This window comes from Tachyglossus aculeatus, chromosome 4 (assembly GCF_015852505.1).
Source record: "Tachyglossus aculeatus isolate mTacAcu1 chromosome 4, mTacAcu1.pri, whole genome shotgun sequence".
Classification (NCBI taxonomy): Eukaryota; Metazoa; Chordata; class Mammalia; order Monotremata; family Tachyglossidae; genus Tachyglossus; species Tachyglossus aculeatus.
Genome location: NC_052069.1, coordinates 99,133,689 through 99,158,697, shown reverse-complemented (window position 1 = coordinate 99,158,697; position 25,009 = coordinate 99,133,689). Strand labels below are relative to the sequence as shown.

Genomic DNA, 25,009 nt, shown 5'->3' with positions numbered 1-25,009 from the left:
ACTGTATAATATCTATATCACTTGCCTTTACTCTTCTGTAGATTTATGCCCACCCTCAATCCTTAATTTTACACTGTAAACCCTTCAAGAGGCTGGAATGTGTGTCTTTCAGAACTGCCTGGAAATATCCTGTATGGATCTCTGTTCACAAATGTTCAATCAATATTGTTAATGAAGAGGACAGGAGAACTGCAGCCCACATAATGGAGATCTTGGCCTTCCTCCCTCCCTGAATCTTTCAGTCCTCGGGGTACTAATCCCTGATTAAAACTATACAATTCTCCTGAGAGAAACAGTTTAAAATTCATAGAAACAATATTAAGTTATCTTTAATTTTCCTACCTGTTTACTTCATCCAGAGTACTACGACCGGCTTCCACTGAAGGGGACTCCACACCTCTGAAGCACTCACTGCCTCCTGAAATCCTAAGTGTGCCCATAGGTTCTATAGATAAAAACCTATAAGAACAACAGGTCGATCATCAAAAGCAGCTCTCCAAAAAAGATACATGGCAAACGACTCAAGTAACTGAAGTAGACAGGGTATCCTGAACGTGACCAGCTCGGTTGGTATAGGGATCCATCAGTCTTGCCAACCAAATGGACTGAGTGGCCAGCTGGAGTCTGAGGACATCAGCACCAATGGAAGCATGTGCAATCTCTGCAATCCGCCTCGCTGTCACCCATTTTTCTCCTTAGAGAACAGTAGCTGAGCGCCACGGTGGGTGCAGGAGATGCCACTGCCCTCTGGCACCTTAAGGTCCTGCTCCAGCAAGGCTGGCAGAAAGGCAGCTGTGGGGACGCCATCCCAACAGCTGGAAGGTTGCAACTCTTGGATTCTGGGGTGGTGAGAAACCTATAAATTGCCCTATATACCTGTCAGTGTATCACAGCTCTTATTTTTTACCTTGTTTTCTTACTCTGTTTTGCCCAACTTTGTTTTTTTTTTTGCCTGTGTGATCATCATTAGTCTAACACTGCGAGCCCCCTGGGGTCCAGGGGCAGTGTCTGAGCAAATTATCCTCCTTGTATCTTTGCTCAATGTTTAGTACAGTGCCCCAGACGTACATGTGTTCAATAAATAAGTGAATAACTGCTGGTACCTACAGTATTGCTTGTACTGTCCATTCAGAATTGGATATATTGCCAGCTGCTGAACTGTGTGACATTTTCATCTCACTGGGAGAACAAGGCAAGAAGTCTGTTCTATCTTCTTTGCAATTTCTGAGGGCCTAAAGAGAGGTTGCCTGTCTGATGGCTCTGGGAATCTAAGGTTCCTTACTTTTTTGTTTTTCTAAGTATTTGTTAAGCGCTTACCATGTGCCAGACACTGTATTGTGTGGTGGGGTAGGTACAAGATAATTCAAGTTGGACACAGTCCGTGTCCCCCATGGAGCTCACGGTTTTAATTCCCCTTTTACAGATGAGGTAACTGAGGCATAGAGAAGTGAAGTGACTTGTCCAAGGTCACACGGCAGACAAGTGGCAGAGCAGGGATAAGAACCCAGGCCCTCTGCATCCTTCACCATTGTCTCTTGTTGCGAGGCAAGGGCACGATAGAGGGCTCAGAGCACAAGAGAGATGGTGTATGTGGATGTTTGGTGCGGGAAATGGGAAGCTGCAGAAAATGCATAGAACAAGAGAAATTTGGGAAAATCACCTGCAGGGCTACTGACTCCAAGTTGGTGCACATTAAACCCTTTCCTCCTTATGGCATTACAAGAAATGGTCCTGCTGGGGACAAGGACGGTCCACCTCAGTCCAGGAATAAATACAGTGAAAACCCTATGGGTTTCTAGCAGTACTATTACGTACGCCAAATGGTGGTTAGCCACATTGGAGTCTGGCTGGTCTGTACTATTAGTTCAGAAATGCAATCTATTCATAAATTACTGCAAGAGCAGTGTGAGTGGGAGTCAAAACTATGAGCTAATGATCTACTGAGTTTAATATGAGGGGTGAAGAAAATACATCTTGGGATTTATTAAGTATCTCCTCCTAATAAATCAAATCTTCGTTCAGATAACCTTTCATTTACCTCTTATCCCTGTGAGGAAGAGGGGGCCAAAGACAGCCCCTCTCTGTGCTTCAGTTGTACCCCCTGTAAAATGGGCCTGAAGTGATTTGCCCAAGTTTATACTGTAGATCAGTGGTGGAAGTACTGTGGCCTAATGGAAAGAGCATATGCCCAGGGGTCAGAAGACCTGGATTCTAATCCCAGTTCTACTACTTACCTGGTCTGTGACCTTGGGCAAGTCATTTAACTTCTCTATGCCTGTTTCTTTATCTGTAAAATGAAGATTAAATACAAGGTCTCTCTCCTACTTAGACTGAGTCCAATGAGGAACAGGGGCTGGGTCCAGCCTGATTATCCTGTATATACATGGGATGCCTGCTTCAGCATCAGGGTGGGTAAAGCACTAAATTAAGGCATGTCATGGTAACCTTTGATTTTTTATATCTATTATTTGTTGCATTACCTATAAATTTCTGAAAGGTCTACATGTAAGATGGTTCTACTCAAACACTGCATAATGAAGTCAAGTAGAATGAAAGAGGGGGAGGGGGTACAGGGAGTAGCATGGCCTCGAGCATGGACCTGGGGAGTCAGAAGAACCTGAGTTCTAGTCCCAGCTCTGCCGCTTGTCTGCTGTGTGACTTCAGGCAAGTCACTTCACTTCCCTGGGCCTCAGTTACCTCATCTGTCAAATGGGGATTAAGACTGTGAGCCCCATGGGGGACAGGGACTATGTCCAACCTGATTAGCCTGTATCTACCACAGCACAGTTGACACATAGTTAATGCTTAACAAATACCATCATCATCAGGGAGGGAGCTATTCAATCAATCAATCAATCAATCAATCGTATTTATTGAGCGCTTACTATGTGCAGAGCACTGTACTAAGCGCTTGGGAAGTACAAATTGGCAACACATAGAGACAGTCCCTACCCAACAGTGGGCTCACAGTCTAAAAGTGTGAATACACATGAAAAGTGTATTCATTAATTCATCTTATGGAGAAAAACTTGCAAGGTTCAGAATAGTCCTATAATGTGGGCTTGTGCAAAACATCAAATAGTTTAATTCCAGATTAATTACCGTGATAACTAACTACAAAAGCTTTTACGCTTCTTCAAAAGTCAAACATGTAGTACAAATAGAGAATAATGTGAATAATCAAATGAAAGTAAGATTTACAGAATCAGACATTCATCTTTCTTTGTCTCCTAAGAGCATACATGACATTAATCATTACAGGGGAAGTTTGTTTAGGGTGACTAGATCAATCAGTTAAGGCAAAACAGAAAAGCTTCAAAGAGTCATGACCTACCTCATTCTGTTCTCCATAGTATCTATGTGAAGTTGTTTTTCATTCAGTAATTTCTTCAGGGATTCCACTTCCCTTTGCTTTTCAAGTAGTTCCTTTTGCAAACGATAGTTAGTTTCTTCGAGGGTTTCACAAAAAGCCTAAAGAACAGAGCAAATGGAAATTATTTAATTTTTCCCATCAGGATTTTGAAAGACATGAGTAAGCCATTGCAGTAGTTTGGAAAAGCCCATGAATTGGTGAAGTTGTAGGGAAACATACTATGCAAATATGGGAAACTTGACTGTGTTATTTGGTGTTGGTCCCTTCCTTCCTCTCCCCCTCGTCCCCCTCTCCATCCCCCCCTTCTTACCTCCTTCCCCTCCCCACAGCACCTGTATATATGTACATATGTTTGTACATATTTATTACTCTATTTTATTTGTACATATCTATTCTATTTATTTTATTTTGTTAGTATGTTTGGTTTTGTTCTCTGTCTCCCCCTTTTAGACTGTGAGCCCACTGTTGGGTAGGGACTGTCTCTACATGTTGCCAATTTGTACTTCCCAAGCGCTTAGTACAGTGCTCTGCACATAGTAAGCGCTCAATAAATACGATTGATGATGATGATGATGATGTTGAGCTGGGAATTAAGCGCACCATATATGATCAATGATGCTTTTGGAATTACTGATACACTGCTGCTCTCCCTCAAACATCGCCCATATGTGTCCCAGGATGGGGGTCATAAGATGCATTAGGGTCAGCATTACAGCCCCAAACTCTCCTGAGATAACAAGTCTAGTCTTCCAGGATGACTCGAACCAAGACTTGAACATAACACCCCCCAAGATACCATTTAAAAAGCACACTCTAGTGTTTCAGAGCACCCTCTATTCATTATTTCAAAGAAAACATTTGGTTCCTGAAACAAAATACTACTTAAAATATGTTCTTTTAATGAACTCCTTTCTATTTTCAATTCTTGCTTTCTTTTGAACGCATTCATTTCTTCCAACAAAGCATGTTTGGATAGACTGCTCTTAGGGAATTATGGGGTGTTCTCCCAACAACCTGAGCCTGGACAGAACATAACGCAATGCTGGGAGGAATGGGTGTGAGCATCTGCCTGGTGTAGTGAGACATGCACACGCTGTGAGTTTTCTTTAATAGGGGCTTTGTCAAGAATGTACTCCCCCGAGGTGAGAGGAGAACTAGGGTACTTGAAAGACATTGCAAACATTTTTACAATGGACAAATCCGAGGCATTCGTAAATTCCTTGGCTCATGGCTGCACCACTGCTCTTTGGCTAGACCCTGAAGTATCAGGAACGTTTGTGGCCAAGCCCACTAGGTTCTTTGGCTTTGCAGGCAAACAGACTTGGCAGTTATGTCCTCTCAAGACTCAAGTGCTCTCTTGAGAGCTAAAATCTCTCTCTCTCTCTTGTCTTCCCTCCCCACCTCCCCCACAAGACTTTTGCTACAAAGTATTCCATCCCAGGGGATTACTACTGCACAGCACCGATCCTAGCCAGTGAGCCCAAGGGAGCTGCTGTCCCAGATACAGTTTTTCATAGAATCTGGTCAGGGGATTGTTTCTTACCCACCACACTCCCAACAAAAGAACCGGCACCTATAGACTCCTTGAGAATTTCCATCTGATGTGCTTTAAACTCACTACAGTATAGAAAATTTAAACAGACTACTGGAAATAAACTGGTGATCATAACTACGAAGTCAAGTATCGGGGAGGATAACCTGACTTTAAACTTGCTCAAGGAACAATTTTTCCAATACTAGAGCAGTGATCACAAGTTTATTCTCACAAAATCCCCATGGAGTTGACCCATCATGATATCTAATGATAATCAGATACCCTTATCTAATATTTAACTGAAAGGGGGGGGAAGCGTGAACTAAATCAGTCCTCAAATTATAATGCAAACTCTCGGGGGTATTTTAAAGCACAGTATAGCAGGCAAAATAAGATAAAGATAGAGGCAGCATAGCCTAAGGAAAAGAGCATGATTCTGGAGTTAGGAGACCAGGGTTCTAATCCCAGCTCTGTCAACAGTATGTTGCGGTGCCATGGACAAGTCACTTCTCTGTGTTTCAGTTTCTCAGTCTGTAAAATCCTCTTCTTCCCTCAGATTTTCAGCCCCGTGTGGGACAGGAACTGTGTCTGATTCAACTGTTTTCGATCTACCCCACTCAGCAGAGCTTTGACACACCGAAAGTTTTTAATAAATACCAAAATACATCATCTCTGGAATCTGCTCTTTTCTCTCCATCCAAATGGCTACCTCATTAATCCAAGCATTTATTGTATCCTGACCTGCCCACTCACTGACCTTCCTGCCTCTTGTCTCCCCCTCGCCAGTCCAAACTTCACTTTGCTGCCCGGGGTCATTTTTCTGAAAAACTGTTCAGTCCGTATCTCCCCACTCCTCAGAAATCGCCAATGACTGCCCATCCACCTCTGACTCAAATGGAAACTCTTTATTATCAGCTTTAAGGCACTCACTCAGCTCTCCCCCACCTACCTTATCTTGCTGATCTATCAACACAATTTGCACGCTTCATTTCTCCAGTGCCCAACTACTCACTGTACCTCGAGCTTGTCTTTCTCACTGCCCGCCAACTGTTGCCCACATCCTCCCTTGGATCCGAGACTCCCTCCCACTTCGTATCCACTCTCCCCACCTTCAAAGCCTTACTAAAACTCACATCTCTTCCAAAACACCTTCCTTGCACTAAGCCCTCTTTTCTCCTACTCCCTCTCCCTTCTGCAATGCCTATGCACTTGGATCTGTACTCCTTAAGCACCTGATGTCCGCACCACCCTCAACACTTATGTAACATAGCCCGTTGTTGGGTAGGGACCGTCTTTATATGTTGCCAACTTGTACTTCCCAAGTGCTTAGTACAGTGCTCTGCACACCGTAAGCGCTCAAAAAATACGATTGAATGAATGCATGAATATTCTGATACTCTGCCATTTTCCCCTAACTGTAATTTATTCTGTTTTCCCCCCTCTATTCTATACGCTCCTTGTGGGCAAGGATCATGTCTACCAACTTTATTGTACTGTACTCTCCCAAGCACTTAGTACAGTGTTCAGTACTCAATAGATACCATTGATTGGGAGAGCAGGAAGGAAGGAAAAGGGCTTTAAGGACTTCAGCCTCATCGATATGGCCCCACTCCACAGTTTTACGACTGGAGTGGGAAGGGAAGCTTTGGCAGGGGCTGTACAGAATTGTGAACTGATCCCCCAGAGTACAGTGCCTACTGATGACTCCCACTCTTCTTAAAGATATTAGAAATATAGAAAATACACCAAGCTCAATTTTTAACTACAAAACAACAGGCTATTAAGTTATACAAACTGACCATGATACCTAGTGGACATTGGCATAGTTTAGTAGGGGAACGAAAACACATTCATTGAATGTATTACCATCCAAGTGTCTTTTCTAATATTTAACATCACACACACTTGGTGTCTGTGCCATTCTGGTGTGCAATTCATTCCACAAATCTTTTACTAAATATGCCTGGTGAATCTACTCAATCGTTCCAAGTAAGAGGTTTGCCACTTCGGATGTCATTTAAAGTTGTTCTACCAAAATCTGAGTCACGCCCTGCGAAAGGTGCATTCACCAAAGCTCACCTCACCAGTCTCTCCACAAAAACACCTCATATGCTATTGTGTTCTAGGCTCTATCATAATAAAGAAAATTCAGCACATGAAAATAAAAGTTACTCTAAATATGAGGTATAATGTAAATGCACAAGTTATTTAACCTTTTTCAAGAGTAAAGACAAAGGGTGATACCAAAATTAAGTCTTTTTCATTTTTTGACTACATTAATATTCTAATGGTGTACATTTCACATTTATCTCTAGTTTCACATTCTCATCAACAATGGTATTCATTGAGCACTTACTAAATGCAGAGCACTGTACTAAGCGCTTGGGAGAGTACAGTACCACAGAGTTGATAGACATGATCTTTACCCACAAGCAATTTACAGAATAGAGGGGGAGACAGAGATTAAAATAAATTACAGTTAGGGAAAATGGCAGAGTATAAGAATATGCATATAAATTCTGAGGGTGGGGTGAAAATGGGTACTTACATTTTCAGTAACACAATACGCAGAGTCTCAAATCATAACACTGTATTCTTTTCAGCAGGGACATTTTAAGCAGCTCTAGAAACAAGGGGATTATTGTCCTGCATTTGTTCCTTTTATGTGATATAAAATACAGCACTTACCCTGCTCTCTTCTAGGCTATCAAATGGACCTGGTGGATCATCCAAACATAGGAATTCTCTAACTGCAAGGCTTTAAAAAAAAAAAAAAAAGGACAAATAAGTTGTGGTACAGATACGATCCAGGCTACAGGAAAAAATCCATACAGGACAATCAATTATTTCTTCTTGAAATAAACACAATGAATGCCTATATTAGCCTGTCAAAACAGTAGCAGTTGTACAGTAGTCGTACAAGGCCTAGTATTCAGAGGGCCTGAGTTCTAATTCCAGGTCTGCCACTTGCCTGTTGTTTGACTACGAAGACACTTGACTTTTTTGTGCCTCAGTTTCCTCACCTGTACAACAGGGATTCAATACCTGTTTTCCTGCCTACTGTGAGCCCCAGTTGTGAAAGGGGCTGTGTCTGATCTGCATATACTGTATCTACCCCAGCATTTAGTGCAGTACTTGGTTGGGTAGGGACTGTCTCTATATGTTGCCACTTTGTACTTTCCAAGCGCTTAGTACAGTGCTCTGCACATAGTAAGCGCTCAATAAATACGATTGATGATGATATACTAAGACTTGGCAATGCTTGGCATAGGGGAAGCAGCGTGGCTGGGGGAGGCAGCGTGGTTTAGTGGAAAGAGCACAGGCTTGGGAGTCAGAGGTCGGGGGTTTTAATCCCGGCTCCGCCACTTGTCAGCCGTGTGACTCTGGGCAAGTCACTTCCCTTCTCTGGACTCAGTTACCTCATCTCTAAAGGGGGGATTAAGACTGTCAGCCCCACGTGGGACAACCTGATAACCTTGTATCTATCCCATCATCAATCGTATTTATTGAGCGCTTACTGTGTGCAGAGCACTGTACTAAGCACTTGGGAAGTACAAGTTGGCAACATACAGAGACGGTCCCTACCCAACAGAGGGCTCACAGTCTAAAAGGGGGAGACAGAGAACAAAACCAAACATACTAACAATATAAAATAAATAGAATAGATATGTACATATCCCAGTGCTTAGAACAGTGCTTGGCACATAGTAAGCGCTTAACAAATACCATTATTATTATTATTATATAGTAAGTGCTTAACAAATACCATAATTATTATACTACCTGCCCCCAAACGTGAAGAAGTTTTAAATGAAAATATAATTTTAAAGCATTGTTACATCAAATTTACAAAAGGTGATGTTAGGTAATTTTAAAATTACCTGCATTTTCGATGATCTTAAATGATTAGACGCCATGAGGCATAGACAGCTAATTACAGTTCAAAAGGTAAGGTTAAGAATAATAATAGTGGCATTTGTTAGTGCTTACTATGGGCCAGGCACTGTTCAGAGTGCTGGTGGATACAAGCAAACTGGATTTCATACACTCCCTGTCCCACATGGGCCTCACAATCTTAATCCCCACTTCACAGCTGAGGTAACTGAGGTACAGACATGTGAAAATGACTTGCCCCATGTCCCAGAGCAGACGAATAGCAGAGCTGGGATTAAAGCACTGGATTGAGATGGATTACCAAGAAAAATTGTTTAGGAGACCTGCTCATCAGGAGACTGTTGATGCAAAACCAGGGAAAGGTTTTCTGAACAATCTAGCTGTCTGGATTTGACATGTTTATATCAGAAGATAGTTTTGTGCATTTGCGTGGTGTCACCCAAAGAATGAATACAACTTGAGTTTTCATGAACACACAGTTCTTTAAGCACTTGGATACACATTTCCACACCTGCCTCGGCCTCCATGCTTGATCGACTTACATACAAATCTTTATACTTCACTGCTTCCTCCCACTTGACTATACTCCGTGAGGGCAGAGCTCATGTTTACTAACTCTACTGTACTCTCCTAAGAGCTGAGAACAACGCTCTGCACATAGTAAGCACTCACTAAATATGGCTATCATTCAATGACATGTATTGAGTGAGTGCTTTCTGTGGGCAAAGCACTGCACTAAGTGCTTGGAGAGTCCAATACAAGGGAGTCATTCATTCAATCGTATTTATTGAGCGCTTACTGTGTGCAGAGCACTGTACTAAGCGCTTGGGAAGTACAAGTTGGCAACATATAGAGATGGTCCCTACCCAACAGCGGGCTCACAGTCTAGAAGGGGGAGACAGGCAACGAAACAAAACATATTCACAAAATAAAATAAATAGAATAGTAAATATGTACAAGTAAAATAGAGTGATAAATCTGTACAATCATATATACAGGTGCTGTGGGGAGGGGAAGGAGGTAGGGCGGGGGGGATGGGGAGGGGGAGAGGAATGGGGGCTCAGTCTGGGAAGGCCTCCTGGAGGAGGTGAGCTCTCGGTAGGGCTTTGAAGGGAGGAAGAGAGCTAGCTTGGCGGATGTGCGGAGGGAGGGCATTCCAGGCCCGGGGGATGATGTGGGCCGGGGGTCGATGGCGGGACAGGCGAGAACGAGGCACGGGGAGGAGATTAGCGGCAGAGGAGCGGAGGGTGCGGGGTGGGCTGGAGAAGGAGAGAAGGGAGGTGAGGTAGGAGGGGGCGAGGTGATGGACAGCCTTGAAGCCAAGAGCGAGGAATTTTTGCCTGATGCATAGGTTGATTGGTAGCCCTGGAGATTTTTGAGGAGGGGAGTAACATGCCCGGAGCGTAACATGTCAGTAGACATGCTCCCTGCCCACAGGGAGCTTACAGGTGAGGGGGAGACAGACATTACAGTAAATTACAGCTATGCACACAAATGCTTTGGGGCTGAGGGTGGGGTGAATATCAAGCACTTAAATGGTACAGATCCAAATGCAGGCGACGATGCAGAAGGGAGTGGGAGTAAGGGAATTGAAAGTGGGGAGAGTTATGGTCTGTCATAGCTCATAGATCGCATAACTGCTCAGGGCTTAACATAGAATATAACCCCCATGGTATAAGGAGGACGGACTGTATTTCCCCCAGATCTTTGCTGGCAATGACATTAACCGCAGACAGGGCAGCAGTAACACAACTTTGAACAATATAATCCTATTACAATCAAACCAGGTGGGGTCACTGACTGAGCCAGAACACCAAGATTCTTCAGGAGCCCAGAGCTTGTATTCTTCCTGCAACTGCAGCAGTACTTTACCAATCCACAACATATTCACAGCCCCGGTGGCTCAGTGCAAACTCCCAGGAGGGGCGCAAAGCAACTCTACCTATTTCAGAGCTCAGTGCCATTTATATATTTGGAATATAAGGAGCGACGAATACTCAATCAGGAGAATGGAAATTCTAAGGGGTGGGACCAACAATCTATAAACACGGAGGGACTGGAGGAAAAACAACGAGGAAAGGGAAAGCAACAGATAATGAAAAATGTGACGAAACATAATCAGACAAGTTACTGATCTCAGGCACTTTCTTTTATCATGCTTTTTGCACTTCATCTACATCTAGTGCGGGAGGTGGAGGCTAAAATAAATAAGGGAGACAAAGTATAATCCCCTTATACAGCTGAGTATAAAGTTCTGTGGGGTGGGGTGCTTAGGGGGTACAGACTCAAGGGCATAGGTGACACAATAAGGGGAATAGGGAGATGACAGAATGAGTCAGGGAGGGGTTTTTGGAAGATATGGGATTTTAGCATGGCTTCGAAAACGGCAAGAGTAGAGATCTGCCAGGATGTGAAATGGGAGAGAGTTCCGGGCAGACGGGAGGGTATTAGCAAGAGGTCAAGAGCGAAGAATAGTGAGTAGGTTGACTTTAAAGGAAGTCTCCCATGATGAGGGGCAGAGGGTTCACCCTATTATTTCCCTCACATCACTGACCAGGCCCACCAGTGGGTCCCTGTCTCACGGCAAAACCAAGGCCCAAAGTCAGTCAAAAACCTTGACCCAATCCAAGGTACATCCAATTCTAGGATGACTAACTTTCTGATTAATCAATCCAAAGCATAGTGTGAGCAGGTCTACCTAATCCCCAGGCCAGAGTGAGCAAGCTTACATTAACTCACAGACATTCATTCAATCGTATTTATTGAGCGCTTACTGTGTGCACAGCACTGTACTAAGTGCTTGGGAAGTACAAGTCGGCAACATATAGAGATGGTCCCTACCCAACAACGGGCTCACAGTCTAGAAGGGGGAGACAGACAACAAAGCAAAACATGAAGACATTTTCATAGATTGCCAGAGACTGCAGACAAATCATTCAATTCTCAATTGTGCAGGGTTGACTGCAATTAGCAGATGACCTTTAGGTTCTCCTCCCTCTCTGCCTTTGGGCTGTTTCACAGCTCACAGTGCTGAAGGGCTCAGAAGGGGCATAGAAAAGGAGGACAAACTCAAGGGAGTCTGCTTAAGATCTGTTGTATAAAGCCTGGCAGAAGTGGAATGGTGTAAAATTAGGATTTTGTTTATAATAATAATAATGATAATGGTATTTGTTAAGTGCTTACTATGTGCCAAGCACTCTTCTAAGCTCTGGGGTAGATACAAGGTAATCAGGTTGTCCCACGTAGGGCCCACAGTCTTAATTTGTGGTTATTTTGTGAATATCACTTGCCCATGCTTTAAAAACACTCAATCATCCTGCCCCCTCCTACCTCAAGTTGTTGCTCTCCTACTACAACTCAGCCCACACACTTCACTCCTCTAATGCCAACCTACTCACTGTACCTCAATCTCGTCTATCTCGCCACCAACTTCTCACCCATGTCCTGCCTCTGGCCTAGAATGCCCTCCCTCTTCATACCATCAATCACTTTCCCCAATTTCAAAGCCTTATTGAAGGCACTTCTCCATAAGGCTTTCACTGACTAAGCCCTCCTTTCCTCTTTTCCCACTCCCTCCTGTGTCACCCGGACTGGCTCTACTCATGCACCAAAGTGCCCTGCTCCCACCCCCCAGCACTTATGTACATATTTATAATTTATTTATATTAATGTCTGTCTCCCCCTCTAGACTTTAAGCTCATTTTGGGCAAGGATTGCATCTTATAGTGCGTTGTACTTTTCCAAGCACTTAGTAGAGTGCTCTGCACATAGTAAGCGCTCAATAAATACGATTGATGATGATGATGCACACAGTTAAGTGCTCAAAAGATATGATTGACTGATGTCCCCTTTGCCTAACATATAACTGAGTTCACAATAAGAAATGATCATACCTCCAGCTCAAGCAATAACCATCTAACATTAAGAAAACAGAAGAGGTGCAGCAAGAAAAAGTATAGTCTACCAAACAAATATCTAAGGATTTGAAACCTTCCAAAACTATTCTCAGTGCTGTCAGACAGCAGCTCCGGCACTTCGCATAAGCTTGACACAGAGTAAGCCCTTTCAAATACCAGAAAAACAAAACAAAACAACAAAAAGCCAAAATCCTCGCAGACCTCAACAGCTGGCCTTCTTCAAAGGTACTATGCTCAGGACCACTCCATCTCAAAGCTTCCCTTCTAACACCACCACTCCAACAAGGATCACACATATAAGTATGCCATTTTATAAAGGAAAGAAGGGAGTAAAAAAAGCTTGGGGGAAGAAAAATGCTATTATTTACTTTCCATTTATATTCACTTTTCCTGCCTTTATTCCTCTGCAGTCAGCTACCACGATTGGAGGTCACAGTGCTTTATAATAATGAATCAGCAGAAGCAAAATTCCCAGATCCTTGTAAAACCAAATTAATAACCACACCATCAAGCACATTTTTCCTCTCGAAAACATCTTTCTGCACACATCTCTCCATTCCTCAAAAGTATCAAATGGCTGATATTCCTCTGCACCAAGCAAAAATCTCTTGACCATTGCCTCTAAAAGACTCGATCATCTCTTTCTGGTTTTTCATTCTTCTCCAACTACACTCCAGCTCCCACTTTGTTCCTCTCAAGTTAACCTACTCACTGTACCTGGTTCTATTCTCTTCTGCCACTGACCTCTTGCTCCTGCCCTCACTTCTCACCTCAAATTAATGCTTGGCACATAGTAAGCGCTTAACAAATGCCATCATTATTATTATTATTCCTTCCCTTCAGGACCTATGGACTGCAGCTCTTCCCATCTTCAAAACTCTTCTGAAACCATTTTTTTTAATGGCATTTGTCAAGTACTTACTCTGTGCCATACACTCTACTAAGCACGAGGAAGATACAAGCTAATCAGGTTGGGCACAGTCTGTGTCCCACACTGGGCTTCACAGTCTTCATCTCCATTTTACAAATGAGGAAACTGAGGCACAGAGAAGTTAAGTGACACACAACAAATAAGTGGTGAAGCTGGGATTAGAACCCAGGTCTTTCCGACTCCCAGGCCCAAATTCTATCTATTAGGTCATGCTGCTTCTCCTCAGTAGAAAGTTTTCATGACTCTGCCTTTCATAACAAGTATTTTAATAGCCAGTCTTGCTTATTTGTCACCTACCCAGTTCAAGAAACTTAAAAAGCATTAGGCAAGTGTGTAGGTAAAGGGTGGAGGGGAAAGAGGCTAAGGGTGTCTGAGCCCATCACAACCTGACTTGGGTTCAATTTGCTACTGGTCTGATTCTGGGCAGATCCAACTTAAGCAATTCTGAAATCCCCTGGCTACTTTCTTCTATCACAGATGCTGGGAAAACAGCAGTGCAAAACTCACCATGACCGATATTTTAATAACTGGCACACACAACGTCTGTTAAGATTTATAACCCAATTCTTAATTTCCGTACATATTTCATTTTGCTCTCTTTTCTACTGTTTTTCCGAATTAGAAGTCTTTAATAATGAAAACACTCATACACTATTAGCCAAGCGAAGGTTGGAAAGTGCTTTAAAGTGGCATCAAAATAATGGGAAAAGGGGTAACAACAAGCTGGGAGGCAGACACTCTAAAATAATCTCACCCTGCTCACGATTCATCATCACTCCTTTCCCCAAGGACTAGACCAAGGAAAAGTTTACCATGAATTGCCCTTATTCTCCAATATCTAGAGTAGTAGTTTTCCCAAAAGGATGCTGTAGGTTCTCTCCAATTGTATCTATGAAAACAGTAACATATCCTTCTGGATGTGATGAGGTAAGAGCCTCAATATACCTGGGGTTTTGCCCGGTTTTTCAGAAAATGCCTAAGACTTCAACTGTAGTCATGTTCTAGTGATGGCTGGGAGAAGGATGGCACTGTTCCAAAGTCAGCAAAACAAATGCAAATGAAACCTCAGCATCATTTCCAATTCCCAACAGACGCCTGCAGGCTCTCTTAGCAATAAAACCACCTCGAATGGTAGGAGTTGGCCATTCTTTGGCTGCAAACAGGGGTGCCCAAGTCCTGCCTGCCGTTTTACGCCTGGCACTGCCTGTCCCACCAGCAAAATTAAGCATGTGCAGAGTTCTGTGTCTTACAGATATGGTAAATAAATCAAAAAACAAAAGTCATCCGGAAACTAAAATATAAAAGATCTGTACGTACATAAATTATGACTACCTCAGAGAAATCCCCCAAGACTGATTTTATAGTCATATTGCTTGAAAAAACGTTTAAAGAAAGTAATTATACCTTAAGTACAGCAAGGTTCTTTAGGATTAAACTGGATGAGCAATTAGGCCTATATTTAATAATATACTATAGAGTTAACAAATCGATATCTGAACAGAAACATAGCTATAAATTCACTTCACCAACACTTTAGACTGCCACAAAGCAACACAAAATAAATCCTTGAAAGGAACTAAATCCTTGAAATGAAGTTTCATTTCAGTGGATGCATGATTAAATTTCATCAACTAAATTCCACACTATATTGATTTAATAAACATATTAGTGGATCAGCTCAAAGGCTAACTCCAGATACTGGCATAGCTTTACAAACTCTATTTTAGGAAACGAAGTAACGTACCAGTTAGCAATGTCCTTGTGAGCTACCAAATTCTGCAGAAATGCTTGCAATCCCAATTGTCTATCTTCTAAGAAGTCAGCATTGTAATTATCCTTGAACCAGCGCTTTGGGGGAAGGGCGAGTCGGAAGCCGGGAAACATCTCTTTCAACTGAAAGTACAGCAAAAATGATATTCTTAGGCTTATACAATCCTGCCAGTTTGGTAAAGAAACATAAACCAAACGACCAAACACAGATCAATTCAAGAAACTCTTCCTCATTAAGGCTTGTTATGACTGTAAACTCCTTGTGGGCAGGGAATGTGAAGCAGTGTGGGTTAGTGGATACAGCACGAGCCTGAGAGTCAGAAGGACCTGGGTTCTAATCCCAGTTTCACCACGTCTGCTGTGTGATCCTAGGCAAGTCACTTAACTTCTCTGTGCCTCAGTGAATTTCATCTGTAAAATGGGGATTAAGATTGTGAGCCCCATGTGGCTATGTGTCCTATGTCCAACCCAATTTGCTTGTATCGACCCAAGGGCTTAGAACAGTGTCTGACCCATAGTAAGCGCTTAACAAATACCAATTATTACAAAAACCATATTATTATTAATGTGCCTGCCAACTGTGTTACTTTCCTTATTACCTGTATCCACCCCAGTGCTTAGAACAGTGTCTGGCACATAGTAAGAGCTTAACAAATACAATAATAATTATTATTATTACTTTTAAGCACTCAATCAGCATGCCCCTTATTTTACCTCACCGATTTTCTACTACAACCCACTCCATTCCTCTAATGCCAACCTACTCAATGTACCTTGATCTCATCGATCTTGATGCTGACCCCTTACTCATATCCCACCTCTGGCCTGGAAGTACCTCCCCCTTCGTAGCTGACAAACTACCACTGCCCTCTCCTTCAAAGCCTTATTAAAAATCACAGGACTTACGCACATATTTGTAATTTATTTTAATGTTTGCCTCTCTCTAGGCTGTAAGCTCTTGGTGGGCAGGGAACATGCCTACCAACTGTTACAGTGTACTCTCCCAAGCACTTAGTTCAGTGTTCTGCACACAATAAGCGCTCAAGAAATACCACTGATTTAGGAAATAAAGCTGCCTTAACATGGCAGCTTCTTTAGAGAGAATTTAAGGAGAAAATGGAAAATTAATGTTATGGGTGAAAAAGAGGGCACTAAACCCTTTGAGGTAGATAAACAATAGAAGGAACACGGACAAGGATTTAACTGCTTTAAGTTTGGCCTATTTTAAATGGCTTACCCTGAATAGTATTACAAAGGCAAGCCTGAAATGAAGGCTTCAATTTCATTTTGGGTGTCTGATAACGGCATAAAGTACTTTTCTCTCACATTTACTATTCATCAAAATCCCTGAGCAGAATGGCACCCTAACAACTGCATCTAGGTATATTAAAGAAAAAAAAGCAAATCCAGGCAGCTCCTAGAGCAGGAGGGAAATGGAGGGAGTAGGAGAAGTGGTCATCGTTTCCTGGGTTGGTGCCAGGATGGTAGGTGCATATATCCACTTGGACACACTTCAAAGGCAGGAGTTGGAAACCAATCCACCAAAAGACTCAGCTCCACGAGGGCGACTCCATCAGCTTTGTCTCCATAGCAAGACCAAAGCCAAACAAAAAACACTACGCAGGATGAAGCTGGGAGTAACTGAGCCATCCGGTCCTTCGGCATCAGAAAGGAGCTGGGTGTGTGGGAAAAATGGCAGGTTCACACTTAACTAGATGGAAGGGTGAGCTCAAGCGACTCTGGTTCTTCCCTATCTCCTATCTCCTTAGCAAGTCAAGTAGCAGCACTGCCTAGCAGACCAGTCAGGTGGGGCCATGGAAAGCCAAAACGGTCAACTTACTATGGGTACTACATCTGAAAGCAGTTGAGTTACGCAGGAAGGAAACAACCAGGTTGTCAGTTCAGTTCTCTATATCGCATTCCCCCCTGCTCTCTCCCTATCTCCCTATTCTTCTTTCCCCCACTAACAGGATGGGACAAATGCCAGCCTTACCGAATCCCCGAATCCCAAGTGCCCTTTCCCCTCCCAGATCAACAGCTACGGCTGGAAGAAAAAGCTGCTGAGCTCTTTTAGACTGTGAGCCCACTGTTGGGTAGGGACTGTCTCTATATGTTGCCAACTTGTACTTCCCAGCGCTTAGTACAGTGCTCTGCACACAGTAAGCGCTCAATAAATACGATTGATGATGATGATGATGATGATTCCCCCTCCATCCATCAGAGGCAAGGAGCAGAAGCTCCAAGGCAGGGGAATGGGGCCATGACCCTCTGGGAATTGGTGCAAGCCCGTGGTGGGAAGGGAATTGGTCTACCAACTCTGTTATACTGTAGTCTCCCAATCATTTAGTACAGTGCTCTGCACACTAAATATGTGTAAATATTTAGTAATTATGAATGTACATACGAATGATTGAAATACAATTGACTGGTGCTCCCCCAATTGTGCTTGGCAGAGGTCCTTAGGCAGGATGACTGGTGCTGACTCTCCCTCCCTGCCTCCTGGCCCCACTCATCCTTTTCTTTTTTTCCCCATCCCATCAACAACACCTGTCATTATGAAGCAACTGCACAGTGTAATGATACCATCGTGTAGTGTCAGATGCAGACTGAAGTATTGTCATGTGGCATGCATCAGGGTAATAAATTGGATGGCTCTGTGTACCACTTGTTCATAGGTTTCTGTTTGTTTGACCAGCTTCGGCTCTAAGGGAAATCCTGACTCTGCCAATGGTCAACTGTGTGCCTTTGGGCAAGTCACTTAACTTCTCTGTGCCTCAGTGACCTCATCTGGAAAATGGGGATTAAGACTGTGAGCCCCCTGTGGGACAACCTCATCACCTTGTATCTCCCCCAGCGCTTAGAACAGAGCTTTGCACATAGTATGCGCTTAATAAATGCCATCATTATTATTAAAGGCAGATTCGTGCCCGTCTCCTTCCCTCTCCTACTCAGCTCCAACCCCATATGCGGCTGGACTCATTTTGCATAAGCAGGAAGTCATTAGGAATCACATACACGAAGATACTAAAAATCACACCTCCTTAGTAATATCACATTTTTTCCAAGAGGTAGTCCCCGATTAAGTCCTCATTCCCCTACTCCCTCTCCCTTTGTCACTTAAGCACTTGGATCTGTACCTTTTAAGCACTTAATATTCACCCCATCATCAGCCCCATTATATACATATTTATGACTTATTTTAATGTCTTCCTCCCCCTTTGGACTGTAAGCTCCTTGTGGGCAAGGAATGTGCCTATCAACTCTACTGTACTGTACTCTCCCAAGTGCTTACTTCAGTGCACTGCATACAGTAAGAATTCAAAAACTACAACTGGCTGAAATACCCACACCCCTCCAGGGAAATAGAAACACACCCAGAAAAACCAACAGAAATGAGCCCTCACAAAGACGCACATGAAACCATACAAAACACACACATGAGAAGTAAATACTTAAAACATGGACAGACACATTTGGATGCCCACAGAATTACACAGAAAGTTAGTCCCAGAACAGTCCATACATCAAGGGAATCAAGTGGTCAGGGAAACAAGAAACAAAGGAAGGAAAAACAGAGTTGAGTGGAGAAGTGCAAAGAGAAGGGAGAGAATGAAAAAGGAAGGTGTGAAAAGGAGGAGGGGAAGGAAAAAAAATCCAAATCCCATCATCTGAGGTCTCAGGTATATTATGGCGGAGGTGCTGATGTACAGAGATGTCAGAAACATCCCTTCCCTGTAGAATACATAGTACCTTGGAATAGCAATAAACAAAAATAGTTCACTAAAAGGTTGTGCAAAAAACAGACCAATTATATGCTCATATAAATATTGCACCATCTTAAATTGCATCTTTTTTTCTTGTGCTCATCTAATCCCAAGTGGGATCTGGCCAGTGATAAACGTTTCTTTGGCAGCTTCTGTTGCCAGCTCTTGTAAGTGTATCTAAGTGGGCAGTGAATGTGAAAACCCCATCACAAAATTGGCTTCCATCTCAGAGAAGGGAGAGCATTTCTTTTGTATCCTCCGTCAGGGTCATTTGGAAACTACAAGAGAAGTTGTTGATCACTTAAAACCACTTTTGCTAGTTGACTGCTGGTCAAGGGGAAGACCCCTTAATTCTGGGAAAAGAGATCATTTATTGTTGTTTAAAGTGGTCCTTTATTATTACTGCATCCTTTTATGGAATAGCCTATAGTTCGGTGAAAGCCTTGAGCGACTCGATGTGTTAGTGTTTTTGTATTCAGTAACTGCTATTGATGACAAGGAAGATTCATTATCATAAGAAGTTGTGCATGCTGAAAATTACAGTTAAGTTCAGGAGTGGTTTGGATACATTTCTTGATGAGTGAACCATAAGGAATGACTAGAAGGAAAATTAGGGATGTAGAGGCAGAACTTAAAGGCATTATCAGAAGGGGCACCCGATGGGTATCAAGAAGGATTAATCATTTTAGGATAACCTCTAACCTAGCCATAAGGACAGAAGGGGGTTTGTGTAATAAAATTAAACAGAAATTACCTTTCTGGTTTTTAAAATTGTTTATATTTACCAATTTCTATAATACAGAAACCCTTCCCTGTAGACGGCAATCTTTAAAATTTCACTGAAAAATAGTTTGTATTTTGGAGGTTAATATTTACTCAGCAAACTATCTGCTGTTCTTTGACTTCATAGAGTTTAAAGTTCCTTTACTCGTTAGTTTTTCACTACTAAGGGATATGAATAAAGCAAAGTTTAGAGATCAAAATATTATAGAATTTGAATATTTTAAAATAATTCCAAATTAATCTTTTAACTAAATAATCTTATTTGCCAAATGAATAAGAACATCTACTGCCTATCTGTAAAGCTTAGATTATTCCTTTCATTTGGCCACTTCATTTCACTGGCAATGAAAAATATTTGGAAAGTAACAGTACTTTTTTAACATTTTTATTAGGGGTAGATTTAGTTCTATAGCATAGGCTAATTTGGATAGAGGAGTTTATTTGTATATATTTTTTATGCCTGCCTCCCCCTTTAGTATGTAAATTCCTATATTGTTTTGTACTTTGCTAAAAGTGCTAAAGAAATACCATTATTATACAACTACTAGTACAACGACAGTAGAGAACCACCAGATGTTCTTCCTGTAGTACTAATTGATGGGTAGAATGTGAGCTGTACTGGTAAATGTATTATTAAGCATCACCAAAAAAATGTTGTATGCAATATTGTTTACTGAGCGTATATGCACATAGCTTCAAACTAGTATAAGGTTGTTATGTTTCCTAGTCTCTCCCTTGGCCTTACAGAACTGCATTAGCCTTACTAAACAATACCATATTTTGTGTGATGTTTGCATTTTTCTCAATTTACACTGCTGTATTTCATGTAGTATAACACTCTTTGTAAAAAGAACACAAATCATTCAAATAACTGTATAGGAATTTGTAACAAAAGCCTCAGTTATAATGGTATCTTTGAGCCATCGTCCTTCAATTAATTCTACTCAAATCAATGGTTATTACAACACGGTGTTCTTTAGTGCCCTATACACATTAAGTGCTCAATAAATATCACTGATTGATTTAGGGACACAACTTTGGCAACTATAGTAGAAATAGATGTATTTCTATTTGGCTCAGTGGAAAGAGCACGGGCTTGGGAGCCAGAGGTCACGGGTTCGAATCCCGGCTCCGCCACATGTCTGCTGTGTGATCTTGGGCAAGTCACTTAACTTCTCTGGGCCTCAGTTACCTCATCTGTAAAATGGGGATTAAGACTGTGAGCCCCACGTGGGACAACCTGATCACCCTGTATCCTCCCCAGTGCTTAGAACAGTGCTTTGCACATAGTGAGCGCTTAACAAATGCCAATTATTATTATTATTATTATTAATGACTAGATATTTGTATTTCCTTTGATATTTTAAAAGAAAAATCTGAGTACGAAACTCTTGATTCAGAAAGAACTGGTCTAAAGCCTACTGCTATTTCAAAGCCCCCCAAGGTGATTACTGCATATTAACAATCTTTAACAACTTTTTTTTTTGCTTTTAGATTGCATATGATTTTGAATGTGTTTCTCACTTTCTAAAAGGGACAAAATTATTGGCAGAAGTATAATCAACCTACTGAATTTACTGAGTGCCTACTGTGTGCAGGCTGTGATGATGATGATGAAGAACCTTCAAAGAGGAAACGCTTCTAGGGCTAATGGCTTGGGCAGTGCCATTTGCACTCCCTTTTCCAAGCCAGTCATGTTCCTGCCGGGGCACTGTTAGATTCAGAAGCGGAAACTTTATGAGATCGTGAAGCATAATGGCTTAGTGGCAAAAGCCCAGGCTTGGAGTCAGAGGAAGTGGATTCTCATCCCGGCTCCGCCACTTACCTGCTGTGGAACCTTGGGCAAGAATGACAAATATCTAGTCATTCTAAAATACAAATACATCTATTTCTACTTCAGTTGCCAAAGTTGTGTCCCGAAATCAATCAGTGATATTTCCTGAGCACTTAATGTGTGTAGGACACGAAAGAACACTGTGTTGTAATTGTGAGCCCAATATGGGGCCACCTGATTGCCTTCTATCTACCTCAGTTCTTAGAACAGTGCTTGGCATATAGTAAGAGTTTAACAAATACCATTATTATTACTGGTGTTTGGAGCTAAGAAGCCCCACACTAGAACTAGCCATCAGATATTCAGAGTAACCCAGCAGAAAAGCAGGGGTTAGAAACACCAGCCAGGATCCTTTCCATTGCTCTGCAAGGCCCCAGTAATCATGGCTGAACCAGATTCCCAAATGTAAAGATTGAATCAAAATTACAAATTGGAAAGAATACTGAGAGACTGATGTTTACAGAATGATGTTTAAAGCTGCAAACACCAAACCTGACTGTCCATTACCGAAGTTCACTCCCCACGCGCTCGGTCACGGAGGCACCTTTCAGATTTTAGCTTAGGGAAGAGAATAGAAAAAAGGTTTAAGAATGAATTAACCTCACGTTACTTCACCCAGACTTCCCTTTAAGAAAATGACCCTGACTACATGGAACTCTTCTTCTGGTGTAGTCTAAATGAGGGGGAGATTAAAAAATAAAAAAAAGGCAGAATGGGTGTATGTCCACAGAATATCGCGATACCCAGAATCCCTCGCTTTGTTGTGATATCCACGATCCCTCGCTTTATGATATCCAGAATCTCTTGCTCTGCTTTCTGCTCATGCGCCATATATTTCTAACTGCGCCACCCTTATGTAGGCTTAGATAAGCCTTTGGCAAGTGGCCACCTTCGCCTGGTTCTGTACAAAAGCCCGCCCCACACCTGTTGCGGTGCGGATGCTCCACGGATGTCCCGTGGAAGGGGGCTGTCCTTGCACCAGGGCCTCAACCGGCCGCCGCGAGATTAAAGGTGATATGAACCCCATTGCAAAGGCTCCTCTCTCTTTCTTCGGTCTCGCCGAATCCAGAATGAATCTGCTTGGAGCTAAGTTCCTGCGTTACAATGGGCAAATCACAGTACAAAAAACCGAGGCTTTTCTCAGAGTTTTCTCTGAGAGAAAATCGGCTCTGCCCAGGAGAGTAGAGTCCTTTCTCTATTAGAGAGGCAAACACCTTCCAGAATGACCCAGTGAGGTCTGGGAGATGAAGGTGAAACTAGCCCTTTTGTACCTAGGTTTTGCAATTTATCTAGTCCTTTCCTTTCTTTCAGTTCTCTCATTTGTCTTTAGGCCAGGCCCCTTTAAAAGGTGGTTAATGCACACTGTTTCAGCTGTGACCTTACTATCTAACAAACACAGATGTTGCATATTGTTCTAATATTGGTTCTAATCTCAGCCCCACCAGTGGTCTGCTGTGTTACCTTTAGCAAGTCACTTCACTTCTCTGGGCCTAGTTCCCTCATCTGTAAAATGGGGATTAAGACTGTGAGCCTCACAGTCATTCATTCATTCGCATTTATTGAGCGCTTACTGTGTGCAGAGCACTGCACTAAGTGCTTGGGAACAACCTGATTAACTTGTATCTACTCCAATGCTCAGAACAGTGCTTGGCACATACTAAGCACTTAACAAGTACCATAATCATAATTATTTATTATTATATTGCCAAGGGCACGGATGGTCTTTGCCCATGTTAGAATCGGGACCAGAACTCAGGTTTCCTGATCTGCAGGGCAGTGCTCTATCACTTGGGAGAGTATCAGATGTTAGAGGAAATAATCACTACCCTCTAAGAATTTACAGTCAAGGGTTTACAGTCAAACAGGCTGATTGATGGATACCAAAGATGACCAGGAGTGGCAAAACTTCTGCATGAGGACAGACTGAAAAAGTTAACACACTTGAGTCTGGAAAGTTAAGGCTAAATTTGAACATGACAGAAGTCTACACCATTATGAAGGGTACATACAGCACGAACCTAGAATTGTTGCTACTAAATCCTACAACAGGGTAAAGGGGCAGTCATTAAAACTTGAGGGGTAAATTACAATAAGTACAAGGGGGAGCAAGGGAAGAAATTTCATCTAGTGGATAGTAAATATATGGAAATCATTAAATAGTAAGCATCTCAAAAAGAAATCAGGTATCACTGTTGTTACTGTGAATAGTATCTATGTTACATATCTCAGTCCAAAGCAAAGCCTCTTACCCGCCATCAACTACACTCCAGCAACAAGCTAATTTGAATTTAACCACACAACATACAGGGCAAAATGAGTCAGAAAAAAGGTAAATGAAGGGTTAAGAATAACTCAGGCAATCAAAATTCTTCAGGTCAAATACTATACCTTATCATTAAGCCTAGAGAAGTCTGTGTACCTTCTGAAAACTACCCAACTCTCTTCTGGGCTTTTTCTTACCAGCACTTTGTAAACCTGTACACAAAAAAGAAAAATCCCCCCCAAAAATTGTTTAGGGTTAGACAATTAGTTTTAGTAATAAAGAAAATCTTTGGAATCTACACAAAAGCACAATCAATATCCTTTTTCTCTTCCTTGCTTTTGTTCATTTTTCCAATATATCATTCTATTCAAATTTGTATTATGCTTTTCCAAGCACTTAGTACAGGGCTCTGCAGAGTAAGCACTTATTAAATACTAATGATTGATTGATCTTGAGCACACTGCATCCATTTGTGATTAAATATTTTGACGGCGTTTTCTCCTTCATGGGAGAGATGGGATGGAGGGGTGGAGGGGCAGTCTCAATCTGTTCTGCAGAATACCCATCTGGATTCCTGCTTGGGAGCTACACAGCTGTCCATTTATGTTTTGCTTGCATCTGTCAAGGATCTGTACAACTAGCATTTTTTGTGTGTGTGGGGATGTGTTTTGGGGATGAGACTTGGCACATGGCATTATTCCACAGCTCAAGTCATTTTCTCTTTTTTGGTCTGTGATGTCAACTAATATTCTAATCTAATCGTTACTGATGGCAAAGCATGGGACCTCAACACTGGCATAGTTATGTAAGAGTACTGGACAGCAGAGCAGAGTGCATGCTCTCTTCAATCCAACTAAACTGCTATGGTGCTAAGCTTGGACCCAAGGTAGTAAAATTGTTTATGACCATATTGTTCAAAGATCATTATGGCTAGGATGGAGGGCGA

The 25,009-nt window shown here is 42.2% G+C and overlaps 1 protein-coding gene across 1 annotated transcript in view; it reads right to left on the bottom strand.

Annotated features, from left to right (window-relative positions):
• SNX16 (sorting nexin 16) overlaps positions 1-25,009 on the bottom strand; it is a 51,240-nt gene that overhangs the window by 3,349 nt on the left and 22,882 nt on the right. Inside the window, exons 3-7 of the mRNA XM_038745837.1 lie at positions 24,189-24,275; positions 15,394-15,542; positions 7,596-7,665; positions 3,335-3,471; positions 343-459 (exon numbers count right to left, since the gene is read on the bottom strand). Coding sequence (XP_038601765.1) covers positions 343-459; positions 3,335-3,471; positions 7,596-7,665; positions 15,394-15,542; positions 24,189-24,275 — 560 coding nt within the window. The remainder of the gene's footprint in view (positions 1-342; positions 460-3,334; positions 3,472-7,595; positions 7,666-15,393; positions 15,543-24,188; positions 24,276-25,009) is intronic.